This window comes from Melanotaenia boesemani, chromosome 22, assembly GCF_017639745.1.
Source record: "Melanotaenia boesemani isolate fMelBoe1 chromosome 22, fMelBoe1.pri, whole genome shotgun sequence".
In the NCBI taxonomy this organism is placed as follows: Eukaryota; Metazoa; Chordata; class Actinopteri; order Atheriniformes; family Melanotaeniidae; genus Melanotaenia; species Melanotaenia boesemani.
Window position 1 is genome coordinate 16,603,314 of NC_055703.1, and position 20,738 is coordinate 16,624,051.

The 20,738-nt window shown below is 37.2% G+C and overlaps 4 protein-coding genes across 6 annotated transcripts; all 4 read left to right on the forward strand.

Moving 5' to 3' along the window:
- Positions 1 to 4,679: 4,679 nt before the first annotated feature.
- On the forward strand, positions 4,680 to 7,129 carry myct1a (myc target 1a). The gene is made up of 2 exons (XM_041975768.1): positions 4,680 to 4,961; positions 5,802 to 7,129. The coding sequence occupies exons 1-2, from the start codon at positions 4,907 to 4,909 to the stop codon at positions 6,335 to 6,337; spliced, it is 591 nt and encodes a 196-aa protein (XP_041831702.1). The 5' UTR covers positions 4,680 to 4,906; the 3' UTR covers positions 6,338 to 7,129.
- Positions 7,130 to 9,211: 2,082 nt separating this feature from the next.
- Positions 9,212 to 16,798, forward strand: serac1 (serine active site containing 1). 3 transcript variants are annotated; one of them, XM_041975765.1, is made up of 17 exons: positions 9,212 to 9,299; positions 9,804 to 9,906; positions 11,235 to 11,271; positions 11,392 to 11,534; positions 12,005 to 12,094; positions 12,711 to 12,842; positions 12,925 to 13,046; positions 13,155 to 13,283; positions 13,429 to 13,542; positions 13,825 to 13,987; positions 14,146 to 14,296; positions 14,402 to 14,543; positions 14,776 to 14,876; positions 15,155 to 15,252; positions 15,412 to 15,594; positions 15,693 to 15,836; positions 15,936 to 16,798. In XM_041975765.1, the coding sequence occupies exons 2-17, from the start codon at positions 9,813 to 9,815 to the stop codon at positions 16,070 to 16,072; spliced, it is 1,980 nt and encodes a 659-aa protein (XP_041831699.1). In that variant the 5' UTR covers positions 9,212 to 9,299; positions 9,804 to 9,812; the 3' UTR covers positions 16,073 to 16,798. The 3 variants fall into 3 exon arrangements, with proteins under 3 accessions (XP_041831699.1, XP_041831700.1, XP_041831701.1); XM_041975766.1 differs by lacking the exon at positions 15,936 to 16,798 and having other exon boundaries at positions 9,259 to 9,299; positions 15,412 to 15,466; positions 15,574 to 15,594; positions 15,693 to 15,829; XM_041975767.1 differs by lacking the exon at positions 15,936 to 16,798 and having other exon boundaries at positions 9,259 to 9,299; positions 15,412 to 15,466; positions 15,574 to 15,830.
- A 255-nt stretch (positions 16,799 to 17,053) lies between these two features.
- Positions 17,054 to 17,896, forward strand: gtf2h5 (general transcription factor IIH, polypeptide 5). The gene is made up of 3 exons (XM_041975770.1): positions 17,054 to 17,181; positions 17,436 to 17,555; positions 17,699 to 17,896. Exons 2-3 carry the CDS (start codon positions 17,521 to 17,523, stop codon positions 17,877 to 17,879), a joined length of 216 nt encoding a protein of 71 aa, XP_041831704.1. The 5' UTR covers positions 17,054 to 17,181; positions 17,436 to 17,520; the 3' UTR covers positions 17,880 to 17,896.
- Positions 17,897 to 18,029: 133 nt separating this feature from the next.
- dynlt1b (dynein light chain Tctex-type 1b) lies at positions 18,030 to 20,736 on the forward strand. Its single transcript, XM_041975769.1, has 5 exons — positions 18,030 to 19,515; positions 19,643 to 19,684; positions 19,953 to 20,076; positions 20,166 to 20,243; positions 20,470 to 20,736. The coding sequence occupies exons 1-5, from the start codon at positions 19,489 to 19,491 to the stop codon at positions 20,538 to 20,540; spliced, it is 342 nt and encodes a 113-aa protein (XP_041831703.1). The 5' UTR covers positions 18,030 to 19,488; the 3' UTR covers positions 20,541 to 20,736.
- Positions 20,737 to 20,738: the final 2 nt, after the last annotated feature.

Sequence of the window (20,738 nt, forward strand, 5' to 3'; positions counted from 1 at the left end):
AAAGAGCAACAAGAAATAAACCTAGGATCAGGTGACAGATTATACTGTATGGCTAGCTTATCAGAAAGTTATTTTGGGCTTCTAAATAGTTTGAAAAATTATATCTACCTTTAATTAGACTTATTTACCATACTGGTCAGAGCCAAACTTATACACTCACCCCAACAGGTTGGAAACCAAGCTTTGGCTAATCTGCAAAGCCTACAAATGTCTTAACAGGACCTGAATTATCAGATTTTATTTATTTGGAGTGAAATTTTTACATTAATAATATCTACCAATAACATCTGTTTTCAAACTGGACTTGAGAAAAGGAATATATTTAAACAGATGTTTCTTTCTCTTGTTGCAAAATAGAAAACAGATTTTTCTTGCATGAAATTTTTTAGCTGTGATTTGAACACCTGGGTGATACTTATGTCTCAAATCAAAGATAATTTTGTTGAATTGTCAGCTAATACTAATAATAAATAAACTAATAAAAAGTCATGAAAACTAGATAAACATCTGGTGCCAACTTTCTTAAATGAAAGAGTGAAACCGTTTCATCGTTACATATTTCGCATCGTTACCTTTTCTTTTTCAGTTCAGAGGTTTAATGTCAAAATTATCCTTATCTCCTCATAGTAAAGAATCCTTTAAAAAATTCCTGGATCCAGATCTCCCCCAAATTCTAATCACTTGTTCCTTAATCCATTTTTGAGATCTCCTGAAAATTTTATCAAAATCTTGAGTTGTTGCTAACAGCCAGACAGCCAGACAAACAAACAAATAATGACCTCCACCTTGGCCGAGGTAACTATGACTTGACTGGTGTTCCTGTATGCAGACAATCACAATAACAACATTTAATCTATGAAATTTACTAAATGTGCAAATTGTATATAGATCTATATGTGGGAATATAAAGGCATTAAGCTTGTGCTGTAGGTCAACGTGTTTCTATAAAAGCTAAAGTAAAAGTGTTGCATTTGAATCTAGAGCTCCCAAATGTGACACGGCTTTGTGTAGTCCTGTGGGTTGCTCTAAAATTTACTGCTTATCCGACAGCTCAGTGAATCATCTCGTGACATCAGTGCTACAGTCTGCTCGTCAGCTGCTTAGATTAAAAGGGAATCGTTGCATTTCATAAATCAAATCCTGCACAGATTTTTTTTTTTAACAAAGTATATTGTCTTTAAAAATTATGCACTGCCATCAATAAGCATCTCTCAAGAATACAAGTTCCAAGATGCTCTGCTCCACAACAGATCAATGGCACTCTTTGAAATGCAGGAGGGGGGTGTGATGAGCCACTAGGCTCTGAACACTTATCACGATGTGTAATCCCATTAGACAAGACCTTTCATCATCATCTCCAGAGAGTTCTCAGAAAGCTGAAAGAGCAGCTGCAGTGCTCTGGCCCACAATGTCAATCATACAAGGGAGCGACAGAGGGATGGGCATTAAAAAATAAAAAATAAAAAAAATCTGTAACCCATCTTTGGTTACAGATTAAACTGGCAGTGAATGAGGAAGATTTTAAAGATGGAAATCTGGAGAAAAACAGAACGGCCTAACCAAGTCTATGTGTGTCCAAATTTCTAGATTTGGTAACATCATAAAAGCAGCTCCTAGAAGCAATGTTGTGCATCTTTTTTCAAGCAGTAAATATCAGTTTAACTATGGGGAAAATACTCGTTGCCAAAAGTGAGGGCTAATGATGAAGAATTTGTGGAACATGAAAACTTCTTATGGACAAAATTAAACAGCTATGTTTGACATCAAATAAACTTGTAGCTCATAAACCTCCACATTGTCACAGAAAATGTCATTAAAAATAGTAAAAGTGGTAATTTGGGTTACAGGGCTGTCCAGCTGCAACTACTGCAACAAGGCCAGGGAAAATAATTTAGTATCAGCACTTTTTCCCAGTACATATACATGTGTGAGAATCGCCTGTTTGAATTGCCACTGCATTGAACTGTGGGATTGGCTGAGTGCTCTGCAGCAGGAGCTGACTGCTGATTCCTACATTTTTATGCACCTCAGCCAAAGGTGACCTCTGAATCTGTTTGGTCCTGAGGGACCAAACACATTCAGCAAAAGACTGAGCAGACAATCAGCAGAGGGAAGCAGAGAGCAGAGACAAAGCTCTTGGGTCAATAAGAAATCGTCCAGTAGTTGCAAAGACCTACCCTTTTAAGATCCATTTTCTTATCTAATCATTGCACAGGCAGAGAACTGGGACCAAGACTGCCGTGTGGCAATCTCTTCCATGCACAGTCAGCACTTTTCTAAAATCTCATTAGAAAGTTTGGCAGCCTGCATGTAAAATTCAGCATAGAAGCAAAGAGAAAATTCTCTTCTACAAATCTATTTTCTGCCCTCTTTTCAGTTATAAATTGCTGTTTTCAGAGGAAATTAACATTTTTGCAGAAATTACATAAAATGTGCAAACACATCTGCACAACAACCAGCATAGGGCTGGCCCATACACAATTCCTTCACTTAGGCATCCTGCTTGGCAATACCTTTCCATTTGCAAGGATAAGGTGCACCTTTTCTTTTGGGAATTAAGAGGTAGTGGGCATATAAACATTCAAATGGCCTTAAATGCCCCAGTTCCAAAGCCAGATAATCACTTACCTCAATCCCCAAAAGACAAGGGGCTACTTATCCCTGTAAAACAGAAGCAGGGTCGTGTGGTGAAAATGGGATTGAGCCTCAGTGTACAACTGCAGTGTTTGCGTTTCATCCTCACACAGAGGCTTGATAGTTCAGTAAATGACTGCTTTCAGCATTGGCAAATCTAATTTTGGCAACCTCACAGCCTGGAGCACCCCCTGTGATCACTGGTGCAGCCTTTCTGAAGGGACCACTTGAGATTAACTTGAATGATTGAATATGTATGGAAGCTGAAGTCCTCATCGCAACTGACCCAGGTTCAAGTTCTGACCTGTGAACCACTTAGCTCCATGCCATTCCTCACTTACCTTCCTCCCACAGCTTATTACTAATGTTCAGCAGTGCCACTGCTGGGAACCACTGATTTAAATGAGCTATTACCCTTTATGTTACATTTCATGTGTAGTATCAAGATGTGGGATGATGTTTGTCTTCTGTAAAAATCAGTACGTTTAGTCCAGCAATCTTTCTGTATCACATAATATAAAGGACAGTTTGAAAGGTAGATTTATGGTACCTGCTATGTAGTTTTTGAGTGAGGAAATAATATAGCTGATCTGCTAACACAAAGTTAGTTGTTTTCCATTTAAACCACTTAAAATGGGCCATTCCACATCTTTACTGGACAGGAGGGAGTTGAACTTCTCCATGAGACTTTCAGAAAATGTGAAATAATGCAATTTAAAGTTATCTTTGTTATCAAGAGTATTACTCCACCTACTGCTCAAAGAGTAGAACAGACAAAACAGTTAGTGCTCCTGATTGCTTTTTACCATCAGCACAACCTCTCTGCAACAAATTCTACTGACTTGAGTGGTACTGTTTACACAAAACAGGACAAAGAATTTCCTTTTCCCCAGCTATAATAAAATATATTTAACTTTATCACATATTGTCATTCCTGAGTGTCAAATTGATTAAAAGCTATTGTTGACAGGTAGATAAAATATTAATTTAATAAATCTTCTTAGAGATTCCTCACGGCTTTGTATCATTTTAAATACACAGTAATACAGGGTATACTTAAGTCCTGTATCGTGAATTCCCAACACTGCTCAATGGTTTTACAGCAGAGCCAACAATTAAAGGAAGTCCAAGCCTTGGTTCAGCTTTTCTCCCTCTTATTGCCTCTAAAGTAGTTTAAACTTGTCAACTTCTTAATATAAAACACTCAATAATATGTCATGCTGTTGTATTTTAAAGGCTGACCCGATTAATGCTGAAAGGAAAGTTAAGGTGAAGAATTGACTCTGGAAAGCAGTGTCAAAAGATGATGGAGCAAATGGATAGATTTGTACCCGTATGACGACACTGATTCCTGTTTCTGACTGGACTGATTGACTTGCAGATTTGACTCGGGCTGGATTCAAACTACTGTGGGATCAATATGAAAAGCAGAATCTGCTCTCATTGCATCTTGATTTGTCAAAGTCTTTTTAAAAACAAACAAGCAAAAGAAGCAAAAAAAAAAAAAAGTGGTGGTGGATTTTCTGTCTTATCATACTACATTGTTTTATTGGAGCTCTCCAACTGAGAAAAGAGCAGACCTGGCAGGCAACATGGAAAGACTGAGCTTACTAACAAAAATGCTGGAATTCAGGCAGATATCTCCACATTCATGGGCTGTTTGAAATGCAATAGAGTGGTTCCTTTCTGTATGACAAAAACTGAGTCATAAAAGCACTTAGAATATTTCAATCATCAGTTCAGAATGCAGATTTCCCCTCAGCAGCCACTGCAGACCCAGAACTGTGACGAAGACCTGAATAAAACATTAATGAGCATGAAGGACTTTCCTATGGTGAAAGCAGAAGGACTGACTCTTATACTAATGTTGTGATAACTTACATTAGTAAACCTGAAGGAAATGATGGGAGAGGAAATGATTACAGAAACACCCTGCCTCTCAACCTTCAGGATCTCTGTCCTGGACAGATAAGCCACTCCTGTTGTTAATTTCAAGCAGAAAAGCAGGAAACGTGACAGTGTCGTTTTCCGCTTCCATAAACAAGATGACTGCCAGAGTTTGCTGCCAGTCCTGTGCGCCTCTGGACTGAATCTCCCTGAGAGAGTCAGACATACTGACAGAGAAAGTGAGCAAGGGCAGCAGAGAGGGGAGAAAGTAAACGAACAGGAAAGAGACAACTCAGAAAGACAGGAAAACCCATCAGAAGAAAGGAAACAGGCAAGAACTGACAGAGGAGAAGGGAGGAGAGAATAGTAAGTCTCTCTTTTTGTCATGGCTGAGAACAACACTAGTCTCTTTTTGGAAATGCTGGAGTCTTTCGATGCCGGTGAGTGTTTTGTTTTTCGATTTTTTTCCCCCCCTAACTTTCCTTCTCTTTTAGCTGTTTTCTTTGATGTGGGATCTCTAATCGGTGTGGTTGTTCTCTCAGGAATTTTATGCTTTAATCCTTTCTGAAATGGATTCAATGTGTGTGTGCCCGGCTGCTTCTAAGCAGTAATTAAATAAATTTGAATATTCACACAAAAAACTTTTAATTTCTAAGAATACACACTCTAACTTTACAAGAGACTGATATGTTTTCTTAGCATTTTTTCCCCCACAGTTTTCCGAAATGTCATTTCCAGATGATGTTTGAGTGGTGTCTGCTTTCCCGTTTCCCAAAATGGAAGGAAAAAAATGTAGTGTAGAAATCTGGGTTAGTAACGCAGTCTTTTTTAACACTAATGGCATGAAAGGAAACTAGATTGTTTGCCCTGGAATAAGCCCAACCTGATTTGTCTTATCTACAGCATTCTCTCTCTTCGTTCAAGCATGCTTATGTTGGCATTGTTTCGAGTCACAGAAGGAATGAGCAAAATGTCAGTCCCTTTGTTGTGGGAATAAAATTTGTTGTCTTTAGAATATTTACTCAAGTAAACATGAACCAGGAAAGTTTCATTACACTGCTAATGCATCCTGTTACAAGAAGTTGCATTTTATAACTTGCTAAAGCAAGTGCATTTAGATGCATTATATGAACATCATTATTTTTAATATACTAAAACATAACCAGGATACAAAGGTGAAAAACAAAAAGAGAAAGCATATGGAAGATGCTAGTGATGACTAGATTGAAGAAACTGCAATGCACAAGAAATTCTTTTTATATTTTTTTCTGTCTTTACAGCCCCTCTGGTCATAGCTTTCTGTGTGTCCATGGCTGTGGGCCTGCTCTTGGGTGCCCTGGTTTACGTGATCATGACATGGATGTCTCGACGCAAAACAGGCTCTGCCAGCATCACTCGTCGCCAACCACGCCAATCCCGTAGCCGCCCAGGCTTTAATCGCAACAGCAGCTATGATCGTCGGAGCAACAACAGTTTAATAAGCGCTGCTTTCAGCTTTCACCGGCAGAATTCCTCACCAGATCACCTCGACCCAATGGGACACAAATCCAGCTTCAGGGCCTCCACTTTCCATCCTCTCATCCACTGCAGCCAGATTGCAAGGGAGGCAGAGGAGGGGAGTCAGTCCACGCTCCCTCGCACACCAACGCTGACCATGTCAGATGGGTCAGCTCCAACTTCAGCCCAGCCAGCTGTTACACCACCAAGACCCGAGTCATTTTGGGGGAACAACGGTCTGAGGGTTCTTAATGTTACACAGACCCCACCTCCAGCTTATGAAAGCATCATTAGAGCTTATCAAGAAACATGCACCTGATGGGATGGAGAACACCTAAATGAATGATGAACCCTGAGTTTTAAATGGATTTTCCATGATACAGAATTTTATCTGCACTTATATGACCAGACAAACAGTTGTTTCGTGATCAATACAATTACATCATTTCTATGTCCTTTGGTCCATCTAAAGGCATATTTGCCTTCAATAATCAATAATGTATCCATTTAAAAATTTTAAAAGTCATCTGACACAGGAAACTGGCAGATTATGATCAGAAATGGTTCCTTGTAAAATTAGCAGTTTGTATTTAATGGTGATTGACAATATGCTTATACAAGATATTTTTATGAGTTTAAGCATAGCCTAAATTTACAAGTATGTCCTTTTGGCTGGGGCTATATAGTGGAAGGCAAGACATATGCTTTGTCCGTTTCAGTCTTGTAATAACTATGCAAAAACAGAAAATAATGTCTATATATGTGAAGCCTTAAAAAAAGAAGTGTGTAACATTTAACATTTAAAACCTATGCAAAAGAATGATGAAGACCAGGTTAAACTGATCTAAAGTATGGTATGTTTTTGCTGCCTCACATGTTTTACAGAGTTGACGTGAGTGGCTGTGTGCTTGCATGAACAGTATGAATGAGTGTGAGAGGAAGGGATACCAAAGTTGGGCATTAGGTGTCAGATGTTTTTGTATATAACGTGTCTTTTGAGTGTAATTTAGTCAATTATTGTTGCTTTTAATTTAATGTAATAAAAGCACAAATCAAAACATTTCCATTTAGACCCAATGGCCTGTAACAAATACAGAGAGTATCTGAAGTTGTTCCCTTCTCTTTCATTGACTATAAAGTGACACTGACAACAAGCTGATTTTATAAGACATGAGAAGCTGACAAGGTTGGAAACAGCTTGTTTAATCTAAAATTTTGATATATCTTAAAAGCTTTTTGTATTATTCACTGTGTAAACTTCTGACCTTAAAAGTAACAATATAGTGGTTAAGCTGGAGGTAGGCTAAAGGTTTCCCTCAGAGTGGATTGGAGGAATAAAGCAGCACAAAGCTGAAACATTAAAGTTCAAGTACTTCAAAACTGCACTTAAGTACACTGCTTAAAAAACTGCTTAGCTCCTTTCCATCCTTGGATATTTACACAGAGGAATAATCAGTTAAATGGTGATGCAACTGACCAAATTAGCTGGAGGCATATTGTGCTGTTAGAGGTGAAATTGAAATTTAAAGTTTAAGTTTAGTTTCTGCCCACTGTTACACAAATGTTGAATATTATTTAAGACTATGGGGAAGTTTGCACAAAATCTGGTGACGTTGTGCATTGGTGGACACAATGCTTTTTAAAGGTCATGCCCGGACTGCAATGTACTAAAACCCCACTTCCAAAAAGTAGACAATAGAACATTAATAACATAAAATGCTGAAAGTGAGCCATTTTAATATTTTATGAAAATATTAACAAATTTTGAATTTATTAAAAGCTAAATGTTGGAGAAAAGGTTGGAAAAGTGAAATGTTTTTGATTGTATAGCACCTCCCTTCTTGTAACAACAGTCTTTGTGTATTTTGCATGTCATGAAATGCCAAATATTTCCAAGTAGTTTGAGGTCTGGACTGCAGGGAGGTCTGTCAAGTACCTGAAATCTTCTACTAAAAAGTGATGCTGTTGTAACTGATACAGTATGCAGCCTAGTATTGACTTGCTGACATAAGTAAGGCCTTCCCTGAAAAATATGCCATCTAGATGGAAGCATGTTGCTCTTAAACCTATACCTTTCAGCTCTGATGGTGCCTTTTTATATGTGCGCATTGCCGGTTCAGGGGGCACCCTAAGTGATGCAGTCTATTGAAATGAATAAACAAGCTAGATGTCTGGTTTCTTCTTTTGTCCGAAAAGATGCAATGTCCACAATTTCCAAAAAGAACTTAAAATTTCCATTTGCTGGATCACCTAATGCTTTTCCAGTTTCCATTTTATATTAAATTTCAGGGAGGATGACAACATTTTTGGAACATATTCATCTATGGCATCTTCTTATCATACAGAAGTTTAACCTAAATTTGTGGTTGGCAGCAAACTTAGTTCATAGACAAAAATTTCTTGAAGCAATCCTGCAAGCCCATGCAGTCGTTTCCATGAGAGAATTGTGTCAGTTTTAATGCAGTGCTACCTGAGGAGCCAAAGATCACAGGGATCCAGTGAGGTCCCATGTGCACAAACATGTATCCAAATTATCAAAATCAGCCTAATTAGCTGCAAAATATTTCTTCAGCTGTTTCTTTACTAACACTTACTTTTCCCCCCTTCTGCTCATATAGTTTCCATCAAAATTAAAGATGGGTTAATATTTACCAAGAATAGTGAAATGTCTTTCTTTCAACACTTGATGTTTTTCATGTTCTGATGAGAATAAAAATAGTTATCAGAATTGAAAATCGCTAAATTCAATATTAATTTACATTTTAGACACTACCCCGACTTTTTGAGGTAAAGGTTGTACAACATCAGTCCCATATGCAGCAACACTTTTTTGCATTAAAATTATCATCGACCTATTTTTGCGTAACAATTGCATTTGCCCGCATACACATGCGTACTTAATCTTCCCACATTAACAATTATTAACTAAATGTATCTTTTTCCTGGTAGAAGAAACGGTACTCAAAAGTTAAGTTGAAGGACATTGATGCTCACCAGAAAATATGGTTCAATAAATTGTTATTGCCAAAAAAAAAAAAACACTAAACATACTGTACATTCTTTGTACTCTGCGATAACACTGAAAATTTGGATTTTAAAAATACCTTTTTAATACTCTCCAGCACGAGTTGGGGCGCAATTTGAGTTGAACAGACAGAATCCTGAATGACGCTTGATGACGTATTATTTGTGAGACAAATTTATGTTGTGTTTTTAACGCCGGCTGCAGTTGTGGAGGACATTGTCTTAGATGCTTTAAAGCCTGTCTCTGAAAACACAAGGTAATTTAATTGTTGAGGCGTTGCAATGAACCCACAACCTTTCCACAAGTGAAACCCCGTCGGACAGATGTCGTATAAGCGACCCGTTAGCCAACAGCTAACTAAATCCTAAGCGTGTTGAGCTACCCACTAATTCAACTTAACCCGTTGCCATCTATCACTACAGGGTTTTCGTTATTTTTCACGACATAATAAGGATGTGATAATGTTTATTTGTGCAACCTGGTAAATAATGACAGGTTTGAACTGACTGACAATACGAGGGATAGTGATCCTAGCCCTCGTTCATAGCTAAATTAGCTAATGCTAGCTGTTCATAGGTTAAATGATGGAGTTGTCGTGTCGCCAAAGATTTGTTTGTTAAACAACCAAACTGAATTTAATTACGTTACTTTAACTTGGAATACGTGTTATCAAAATGGCATGTCTTTAATATCAAAGCCTCTGATGTGGGAGGCCTGGGTCATAAACTTCTGGATCTTTGGTGGTCTGTTTAATTTAAAGAGGCGGAGGATGTCTGTTGCTGCTCTTCGTTTGATCCGCTGTCGGAGATTGAGCACAGCTGGGCCGCCTGGTGTGAACAAGGTGCTCCAGTGGACATATTTAAGTAAGTGATTAGACTTAATTGGCCTACCTGTGCACCCTTCAGTGTCAGCAACCTTGTAAAACCAATTACAACCCGGTTACCGCAATAGAAATGGAAAGTTGCGTAAAATGAGCCAAGCAAGTCATTTTACCCTGAACTGTAAGGGTAGTAGAAAGAAAACACCAAATATTAAAACTGATTAATATATTCTATGAAACTAAATAAACCAAGCTGCTGTAATTTTGAAAATGTAATGGTTTTGCATGCTTGGTTGTTATGTCAGGCATTTTCATATTGAAATAAGCTAGGTTTGCTTTAAAAACTACTTGTAAATAGCAGCACATGATGCCTCAAAACCTTTGTATATATGTCAGGAGTAATAGAGCATTCACTGATGTGTACATTACACATGCCTTACCCACTAGTGCACTCCCATCTTAGTTCCTGTATTTTGAACTGGTTCCTGTTTACAAGCAGAACAATACTCCGCTTTTGCCCAGACAACATGTTGTTTGTCATTTAAGACTCATGACACAATGCTTTATCCAGGGATCTCCCAACTCCAGGCCTCAAGGCCTACTGTCCTGCAGATGTTCGATTTTTCGCGGTTTCAACACACCTGACTTAAATTAATGGCTCATTAGCAGACTTGTGCAGAGCTTGTCAGAGATTATGACCAGCAGGATAGTAGGCCTTGAAGACCCGAGTTGGGGACCACTCCATTAAGCCACAAGCTTATACACATAATAGCCAACACTGCATATCCTCTGCACAACTGATTAAACAAAGATTGTCTTCAGCTGTGTTGCAGCATGCACCTGAATAGCAGTTCCTTCCTGCCTGTTGCAATAGCCATACATTAAAACTCTCCATACAGCAATCACTTCATGGTTATTTATAATATTAGTTTTTTTTTCTTGGCATGGTAAACTTTAAACTTGACCAGAACAACAAACTCCATTACTAGCAATGGTTTGGTCACAAGTGGCCTTTCAGAAGACAAGAGAGTCTTGAGATCATAGTTAAATTTTTATTTCTTTTTTTTAGAACACGATTAACTCCTTATACTCACTTGTTAGAAAGATGTAAACCTGTTTATCATTTTTATTCTTTTAGACTCAACCCAACGCTCCTGAATCTCTTTTTATACCCAATATCCTCTTTTATATCCTCTTTTTATACCTTTTATACCCAATAAGTCAATTATGAGATACTCAAATTCTTTCTTTAATTGCACAAGATTAAAAATTCTATTATCTTTTTAATAAACATATTAACTTTTTATAATTTGGTGAGAAGACCTTAAGACTTTTTATAAACGCTGATTCCATTTTTTTTATTCAATTCAGGAAAAGTTGCTAAAGTAACTGGTGCAGTTGTCTTTGGGTAAGTTTCCATATTTAACTACAGATTTTTATACTCGACAAATCAGTGACAAATTGTTGCAGATTGTGTGAAAATAATTATTACAGTGTCACAGCTTATCTATTATCATCCTCTCTGCAGGGGCAGTCTTTTTATTACTTATGAAGTAGTGGCCTTGGATAAGGCTGTGTCCATTGATACTAGTGCAATCCTACAGGAGAAATATAAGTCTTATATCTATCTGAGAGCCACTCCATCTGCTGAAAAGGAGAATCTAACTGCAGGTAATCAATTTAATTTGTTATGGGTGAGGCAGTCTGGGAAGATACAATATGTAACATTAAACCTTAAAGAAATTGGACTTTTGTTATTTTTACTTCAGTTATATTGTTGTTATACATTGTCCAAGACTCCAGACCTACACTGATGGCATCTTGTAAGTATGCTGAGCGGCCTTATTTATTTCTTATATGGGCACAAAATTATAGTGAGCTAACCATGTCCAGCTGACTAGTGACATCTGTTATCATGTTATCCTGTCTTTCCTTTCCCTCTCCACCATCTTTCCTTCCTATCTTTTGGTCACTCTGTTTTTTTTTTATCTAATTTCCTTTAAGCAAGGTTGCTGAAGGAAACAGTCACACAAAACATATGCTCAAATACTCACTATCAACCATTACTTCTCTGTTTTTTTTTTTATATATATATATTTGTTACCTAGGTAGCTATTTATTCTACTCTGCATGTTTTCCAGGACTCACACACAAAGCAAGGAGGGAACTTCATAAAGCAGCAAGGCGGTTTCTGGGAGCATCTTCCAGACTCTTACTGCATTCACTAGATGGTAAAAAACTCAAAGTTGCATTTTACCAGTTCACCTACCAAAGTAACAGATAGAACACAGTGTGATATTGCAGTATATCTCATAAAATGCATTGAATTGGAAGGCAGATTTTGAATACTGTTGCCAATATAAGCACAAAAATACACTGACAAAAAAACCTGTCATCCAACCTTTTCTATGTACTGGGGGTACATAGAGACCAAAGGAAACACCTGCTTTGACCTTGAACATCCTGTTTTTGAATCTCACATAGTTTGTACATGTGTTTAATGTGTAGTTGACTGTAATATACATGTCTTTGACTGTGTGTGTTATAGAAATGTGAAGGGTTTGTGCGCAAATATATATTCCAGTTTTTAAAACGTTAACTTTTAAACTTTTTATAAAATAATAGCTGCCAAGTTGATGACTCAAAGTTCACAGCCACAAGGTCTGTATCTGTAACTTGCTAGTTGTTGTAATAATCAAAGCCAATACACAAAAAATAGTAGTTAGTTAGTAGACATCGTCTAATTGTAGTTTTAAGTTGAATTTAGTAGTATTAGTGGCAAATTTTCCCATAATGTGCTTTAAAATATAAAGTAAGTCAGTTTATAATTAAAGTTTTGTATCTTAGAGCACTTGAGCAATGTGGATGCAGACCCACACGAGGTTGCATTATGGGTGCTGCTGAAGAAGACACAATCAGCTCATAAGGCCATGAGATTGCAGGCTGTCCAGGAACTTGCAGACAATCACCACTGGCATGGTAAAAACACACAAACAGAAGCTTATTGTTTCAAGTTACTAAGCATGAACATTTATTAAATCACACCAACTGTAACAAACAGATTATCAGTACCACACTGCAGCTCAGGTTATCGACCAGCGGACTGCGGTGGGCCTGGCCCGGACTCCTCAGGTAGACCTGCGGTTCTTCAGACACCCGCCTGCGATGCCTGACTTGGAAGATGTATGCATCTCTATGAAACTGTTCTTTATGAAATTTTCCAGCTGAATCTTTACCTCATATGTGAACTGTGCATAAGAGTGTAACTAAAATGTGGTTCCGTCTTCTCAGGGTTTGTCAGCAGAGGATGGTTTACGGCAGCTTTTGGCATCTCTGCCTCAGTCAGAAGTGGACAAATGTGTTCAGTACTTCACCTCACTGGCACTCAGAGAGAGCACGCAATCCATGGCAGCACAAAGGGTATAGTTGTATGCATAAATATACTCATAAACAAAGTAGGTATCTGCCTGTAACACAAAACTGTAGGGCAACAACAATCTGTGGTACTCAAAGAGTTTTTAAAAATTTAAATTTTCACTAACATGTGCATTGATTGATGTTGCAGGGTGGTCTGTGGTGTTTTGGTGGCAATGGGCTGCCTTATGCCCAAAGTCTCACTTCTGTTCCTTTAGAGAAGGTGGAGTCCTTCTGTCTGCAAGCACTGGTTCAGCACTCAAAGGTAATGATTGCCCTTATGCATTTGAAAATAATTTAATAAGGATACGTTGTCAGATTCCCTTTATATTTTATCATATTATTATTTTGGTAGTGCAGTCTGCAGCATATGTTTGTCCTGCTCCTTCAAACTTTTAAAAGTAATTCTCGGAAAAGTGGTGCCCTTTTCCACATTCAGCTTTTTCTGTTTCTTTACGGTGAAGAGACATCTTACTGTGTTGGAATAATTCAGATTGTGGTTGATACTTCGTTGTAATTCATTAAAATGGGGGTTTATGGTCTGCAGGTACAGAGCCACTGTGACCACATAGTTGCAAATGGAGGTCTGCAGCTCCTTCAGAGGGTATATCAGCTCCGTAGAGACTCCTTAAAGATTCAGAGGAACATCATTCGTATTATAGGAAACCTGGCACTTAATGAAGGCATCCATCAGGCCATAGTGCAGTCTGGTAAATCTGTCATTAATAAGTCTTTTTCCCCCCACACAGACATACTTTAGAATATTTTTACTTGGTGACATGCTTTTTTAATGAACATGAAAATACACCAACTCACTATAATGATTCAAACTTTTTCCCCCTTCCTTACCCAATTTAACCCCCCTTAGGCTGGCTGTCTGTCCTGGCAGAGATGATGCAGTCTCCTCATGTCATGCAGGCGTCTCATGCAGCTCGCGCTCTGGCCAACCTGGACAGGGAGACAGTGACAGAGAAATACCAAGATGGCGTCTACATCCTCCACCCACAAACACGTAGCAAGTAGGAAAATAGATATTATTAAAAAAAATTTAATATGATTTGATTTTTTTTTTCCATTTTATTTGTAGTCCAACAAGTTATCTTTGATAATGTGTTCATTTGCAGCCAACCAATCAAAGCAGATGTGCTGTTCATCCATGGGATTCTAGGGGCAGCTTTTAAGACTTGGAGGCAGAAAGATCGCAATACATTAGAGGAAGAGAGAGAAGCTGAAAATGACGATGACTATACAGAGTGCTGGCCAAAGGTGACGAATGCTGATAATTCCTCAAAAAGCTACAGACTATTATGAATAACTTTAAGAATTTAGCCGTTTTTTTCCTCCTACAATGAAACTGAAATTTTAAACTAGTTGGTTGTTCTGAATATGTGGCTTTATTTGATGTATTGTAAGGTTTCCCACAGATTTTGATTTATTTTAGGACAATAAATCCTCTGTCACTGCTTTAAAATGTTACTGTGTTCTTATTTAATGACAGTCGTGGTTGGCAGCTGACTGTCCAAATCTGAGAATACTATCGGTGGAGTATGACAGTCATCTTAGTGACTGGATGGCCAAGTGTCCCGCAGAGAATCAGAGGTGAAAAAGAATTGTGATTTCTACATATGTCCACTAATAATTTGATATATAATATTGCATTATTGCAGAGCAAGGCAGGTGGGGCAAAAGAAAAAATGTTTTCTCTGCTTGTGAAGAAATCACATCAGTTGTGGTGTAGTAATATTTCTGATTTTCCACACAATATATATCAAAGATTGTGACTGTTTAAAGCTAATGAAGCTACCACCTTTATTAAAATACAGTCCAATGTGTCTTTGGTTTTTATCAGTCCTAATGGAGTATTATTTTCTTTTTAGGAAGTCATTGGCTTACAGAAGTCAAAAGCTTTTAAAGAAGTTAAAGCTGGCAGGAGTTGGAGAACGACCTGTAGTCTGGGTAGCCCACAGTCTTGGAGGTATTTAGAATGTCCATCCATTAATATGCCAATTAAACAAAATCCCTTGTTTCCATCTTTTATTTTTCTTAAAGATAACGTTTTACTCTTAAACCAGGATATGTCTGTGTTTTTATTATGTTTAAGTTGTTTTTGTTTTACATTTGGTTCCTCTGCCAGGATTGCTTGTGAAGAAAATGCTGTTGGATGCATCTGAAGACCCCGATATGCAGAGGTTATTAAAGAATACTAAGGGCATTATGTTCTATAGTGTTCCTCACCATGGCACCTTCATGGCAGAGTACTCGGTCAACGTTCGATATCTCCTCTTTCCCTCTATAGAAGTCCGAGAACTTTGTAAAGGTAAGTGTCTACAATTAGCTGTAAGATCCAATATTGTTTTATGTTTAGCAGAAATTATGCAATATCTGCTATGAGTCAGTATCTGTGTTTAATTAAAGACTCACCAGCTCTGCGCAACCTGAACGAGAGCTTTCTCAACATTGCCAAAGAAAATGAATTCAAGGTGCTAAGCTTTGCAGAGACGCTGCCTACAAACATTGGTCCAATGATCAAGATACTTGTGGTACCAACTCAGTCAGCGGGTATGTAGCACTAATGTATAATCAGAAAATATTGAAAGCTATGACATGTAATACAATTTCTTTACCTCTTGCCTTGAGCCTGCTCTGGTTTGCTTTCAGACCTTGGCATTGGTGAGCTCATTGAAGTGGATGTAGATCATCTCAACATCTGCAAGCCAGAGAAGAAGGATTCGTTTCTGTACAACCGCAGCCTCCAATTTATCCAGGAAGCACTGCAAACCTACATCAGCCAATGATTGAAATATACAAGTACAAAAACAATTATACAACCTACTGCATACTTGATATGAGGGACACTGCTAACAAGTCCTACCACCAAACCCAAAAGAACACATAACCGCCTCTCCTCCTCGTTGCACATTTACACAAAGAACCACTGATGTGTGATGTAAACGATCATAAAATAATTAGTTTTTTTTTTTTTTTATGTGAAAAGTGTTCATCTGTGATAGTAAAACTGGGGGGACTGTAATTTTTACTCATCCATTTAGATCGGTCAACTTAGGTCAACAATACTTAAATCATGTTATAATGATTGTTTTACAGGACTTAATCACCATGTTTACATGCAAGTTCAGATAATAAGAAGCTTTAGTTTTTAACTCCTTTTCATTTAAGACTTTGCAGCCTAACACAGAACACATTTATATTTTACATTTATGTGGAGATGAGCTGACATTTCATTTCCAATAATGTTCATGAATACTTGGGAGAAGATTAATGATTTAAAATGTTATTTTTATATTTATTATTTTACTCAGACCACTGTATAATGCTCGCAGTTTGTGCCTAAATGTATTCCTTCCTATGCCTTACATTGTATGAATCTGGATTAATTATTAGTTCTAATCACTATTTATTTTAAGAGTCTAATCAAGCAATTGAACTTTGATTAGCTTGTGTTTATGAGCCCAACTGCCAACAATAATGCACATCGCTGGCAATAAATTGCATAAATGTGATGTTGGAGAATTTGTCTTTTTTTGTGCACTGCTAATTTGATTTCTCTCTAATATAGTATGCTGTACTGTAACTTAAAAGTGCACATTTTTATACATTTCCTTCAAACATTCCCATCTCTCTTATATTTACTTGTCTCATCACTAATATTATGAATAAATGTACGTAAAGTAATAATCAAGGGGAGAAAGCAAATTACTAAACATGTAACATTGGCCCATATACATCTTGCTTGTGCAATTTTCGGATGGCAGAAGATTGTCCCTTAACTCGCACCGTACATCATTCCACAATGCTATGGAGTAGCAGCAGAAGCTATTGTTACAGGGTCTAACAAAGGCGGTCTTTTTTTCGCCTTACTGAACGTTTTCATATAAATAGTCAGGTGTGTACATTTTATTGATGATTTATTTTGCTAAACGCTTTTAAAATAATTAGCAGGATATGTGTTGCTTTGTTTTATGTTAAGCTACCGTTAGCATTAAAATGCTAACAGGGGACTGGTTTGTCAGTCTTGACCTATTCTGACAAGGCAATGTGAAGTTGTTTCCACAGACTGTCTTTGAGAAAACAAAAAAACAATATTTGGTGTCATTGCTTCACTTTGTTGAAATGTACTGTCCTGTTTCGCTACGCCAGACATCTTGCTGTTTCACGTCTTGTTGGAAGTGCGGACTTCACTTTGCTGAAGGACTTCATTGTTGGATTATTTGCACCTGACAACATGGTCAACGTACACAAAGGTGTCCTTGTTGAATGGTAAGGAAAGATGCAAGTCTTACCATAAAAATAGCTATCAAGTCCTTTTAGAGAAAACCGAAAACCACTAATTCATTATATTTTTGTTATATGATTAATTTTACTCCTTTCTTATCTTGTCTCAACTCTGCTCTTTGGACCAGTGATCCTGCTATGAAACAGTTCCTTCTCTATCTGGATGAAACGATGGCTTTGGGCAAGAAGTTCATCCTAAAGGACCTTGATGACACACACGTTTTCATCCTGGCAGAGGTGGTTCACACCCTGCAGGATAGAGTTGGAGAATTAATGGACCAGAACTCATTTCCCATCACACAGAAATAATCTATTTCTTTTTTGTGTGTGTTTTGGGTTTTATTATGTTTTGGGTGGCGTGGGGACTGGACCTTAAACTGCATTAAATTTTTATATATTGTTTGCAGCAGTGGAATCCAGTGGTGTAGTTCCTCATTCATTGTTTCATTATCTTGCAAAGTCTTTATTTAAAAAAGAAATTATATTTTACTGTTTGGTAGGCCAGTGGGTTATTACTTTATTTTCAGACTGACTATTATAAATAGTTATAAAACTCAAGAAACAATTCAAATCAATAACCTTGTTGCCTTCACCAGGAATAGTAATGATCTTTTATTGGTTTATATTCACTGAAATTTAACAGTCTGATTTATTCTTTTCACACATTCATTGAATTTATTTAATTAATTCCTTGAGGAAAATAATTAGTGTTGTATTTTACTCAATTTAACATAATACACATGACAGTGCCACTACAGCAGAGATTGCATTTATTGAATTGATCAAAAAGATCTGTTTGACTAAGTTATATGGAGCAAATAATCAGAAAAAAATATTATCTTTATGCACAGTGTTGAGCAGAACACATCAGCACGTGTCAGAAAACGGACACTTTGACAGATACATCGACTTCTATCTCCATCTAGTGCATGATCCAGAAATTAGTTCAACTGTGTTGCATGAGGTTACTGCAACTTGGAAACTCTTGAGTCAGAGCAAATCTATAAAAATAAATTGAAAATCACAATTGTGTACACTTCATTAGAAATAATTGTTCTGTGGACATCCACAGGGCAATTATTAATAATAATTTACCTTAAAATGAAACGACATGTAAAACTACTAACCTCAGACAGGATACATGAGCTGGCATCCATCAGGTGAGATATCCACATCAGAAGCAAAGGGGCAGCTTCAAGGCCACCCCTTTGGTCCCACCCTTGAAAGCTTGTGTAACTTAGTATCTGTAGATGTACCAAGAAAAGAGATGGCGAAATAATTAAATTGTTAGTGAAGACAAAATCTTAACCAAAGCTCAATTTTATCAAATAGATTTTGTTAAAATCTGTTCTTCAGGCTTTTGTCTGATACACAAGCTCATGAACACAGGTCTCTCCTCATGACGCTGAAGTTAGCTTCCGATTCCCATCTTCCAATTCGCTGAATGTAAGGGATGATTCCACGGAATTTGCAGTGATCTAGACAGCTCGTGATCAAAAACTTCAACATCGAGACTCTTCAAGCCTAGACTGAAATATCCTAAACAACATCTATATTTATGAAAACACAGTTTCTGATTTGTGAAATCTTTATCTGTGAAAATGTAAATTTGCCTCATTTTTTGATTGTTTTGCAATCTGGACCCACTTAGACCAGATCTGTGAAAAAACTACAGCACGGGATATTTCAGTCTAGACTCTAGATGTTTTGTTTTTTTTTGTGTGTGTGTGTGTTGTTTTTTTATCAAGAGCTGTTTGTTGTGGTCTAGATTGCTGCAAATTCTGTGGAATTACTTTTTACACATTCTGAGAATCGGAAGCTAACTTCAGCTAAGATTCAAAACTTTATTCTCAAGAAGTACCGGAAGGAGTGCTATTTTAGTGTGATCCTGGTTTACTTGACACCGGAGGTAGAAACCATGGCCTATTACCAAGACGCAAATGAGGTATATGATTCTAAAAACTTCTCCATACACTTGTTTTTATCACGTAGAATTAAAACAGTGAGAAACTAAGTTTCTAATTATTTGCGAGGTTATTAACAACACCGCATTCGTGTTTCCCACCTAACAGACCGCTTTCGATGTTGACGAAGTGAGAGAAATTGTAAAAGAGGTGAGTAAAACACCATTATAAATGTCTTTAACGTTACTTGTAATGTCGGGATTTTACCGGGCAATAACTATTTATTTTACTGCAGTGTACGAACTTCGTGGTTAGCAAAATGTGGTGGAGAAGGGCTGTAGCGGTTGCTAGGCAACGCGTCAACCCATACTCTTGTAAACAATGTTATAAAAAAAATATAAAATAATGCTTATATATTTCCAGGCAGTGTGACATAACGTTTAAGTTCACATTATGATTGCTTCATGGGTCTGAGTAGGCAGTAGAAACAACAATCGGAGAAAATGCCTTCCAGCAAAGCAGAGTGCATCAGTGGAGCAACAGTGTTGTGGAGCAATGCCTCGGTCAACTAGGCAAGCTGGGCAAACCTTTTAAGTACATCGGTATGTGGACTGCTGAGTGAGAAATAACATATTGGTGTTTCTTGTAGCTCAGAAATGATGTTAACAGACACAAACTGTGTTTTTGTTAGTGAACTGTGTCATCATGCAGAAAACTGGAGCTGGACTTCAAACAGCCAGCAGCTGTTTCTGGGACAACGCAACCGATGGTAAAAACAAAGCACATCTTTATCTTTTATGTGATTACAAGTGATATCCTTAAAATAATTGTTTATATATATATATATATATATATATATATATATATATATATATATATATATATATATATATATATATATATATCAGAAAATGTGTAATGTAATGTAAATGTGTAATTAATTGTAAATACAACTAATGCAAACCAACGTTGGATTTTTTTTTTTCATCCAACAGGAAGCTGTACAGTGAAATGGGAGAATGAGACAATGTACTGCATCATTACTGTTTTTGGGCTGGCCATTTGAATCTACCAACAAAAACTAGTGTTTGAAGTTTGTGATTTTCAATATTTTGAGTATTCTCATCTAGTTGCACAGTGCTGAGCAGATGTTATATTTGTTATATTTAAATATGTTCATTTTGAAAACAGGTTAAACTGCTGTTATATTTAAACATTTTGCTAAAATGTTACCCTTTTAAATAAAGTTCCATTCTTGATAACA